At 33.8% G+C, this 1,077-nt stretch overlaps 1 protein-coding gene across 1 annotated transcript in view; it reads right to left on the reverse strand.

Moving 5' to 3' along the window:
• The window catches only part of LOC119591546 (long-chain-fatty-acid--CoA ligase 4-like), a gene marked incomplete at its 5' end in the record, with an annotated part of 40,482 nt that overhangs the window by 5,438 nt on the left and 33,967 nt on the right, over nt 1-1,077 (reverse strand). Inside the window, 1 exon segment of the mRNA XM_037940297.1 lies at nt 423-431. Within this exon segment, the coding sequence (XP_037796225.1) occupies nt 423-431 (9 nt within the window).

Consider the following 1,077-nt stretch of genomic DNA (forward strand, 5'->3'; position numbering starts at 1 on the left):
ATATGGGATTAGCTTCACTAGCATTACTGTCCAAGCTCTTAATATTGAGTAGCAGCAAGCAAGATGTTCAAGGAAAGTAAATTTTCGATCAAGGGCAATTTTAGAGGCATATAGCATAGAAAATTTATATATCAGCATAAGATAAAAACCTCTATCTTTATCATTTCTAAGTAAATATATACTAAATAAATATTTGGAGAGAAAGATATTTGAAAAAGTGGTAAAGCTTGATGCACTGTAGGATTATTTTATGACTTTTTTCTTCATCACATAACAAAGAAAAAGGGAAGCAATGAAGTAAAGATATATAAATAAATAACACACATTGTCTTTTTTTAGATCAGGAATATCTTGCTTTGGACTTTTTCTTCTTCATCCAACACCTTGCAAACAAACATTCCAAACTGGCTTCTGAGTCTCACCTTTAATACCTGGAGGAGGTTCAATCAGGAACAATAAGCGTGGCCAATAGGGATGAAATGGAAACGAGAGGGCGAACATATTAGGAATGCTGAGAACAGACTTAGAATAGACTTAGAGAGCATGAGCAAGGATGTGTGTTTCCTCCTCTATTTGGTTGGCATGGTCAGCATTCCTGCCTGACCTGTGAGACACCAATACATGTATTCTGCTTTACTCTCTAAGTTACTAGGAGTGTACCGGTGCACACAACTAATCATATCATACCATACACTGAACTCTGAATACAGCCAATCATTTTCCACAGCAAGTAAAGAGATGACATGTGCATACCTACATCTAAAACACTTGACAATGCATGTCAATGACAGCCTGTATGTGTGCACTTTTAAATGCAGTAAATATTACTGCTCGGGTATAAAGCAAAAATATACAAATACATATATTTTAAAGCAAAACAGAAGGAATTTAAGCATCCACTTAAATATAGAAATTTTAAATATGTGACCAGGAATCAGCTTTCAAAGCAAATAAGCAAGACAAAATAAATAACTAATAGTGTAGGGTACTGAAAGGCTAACTTTTAACATCAAATTAAGCCATGTCAAGCACATATTCTTTTTATAAAATATATCATAAAAGATAAAAGCACAGTAC

This window comes from Penaeus monodon, chromosome 28, assembly GCF_015228065.2.
Source record: "Penaeus monodon isolate SGIC_2016 chromosome 28, NSTDA_Pmon_1, whole genome shotgun sequence".
NCBI classification, from domain to species: Eukaryota; Metazoa; Arthropoda; class Malacostraca; order Decapoda; family Penaeidae; genus Penaeus; species Penaeus monodon.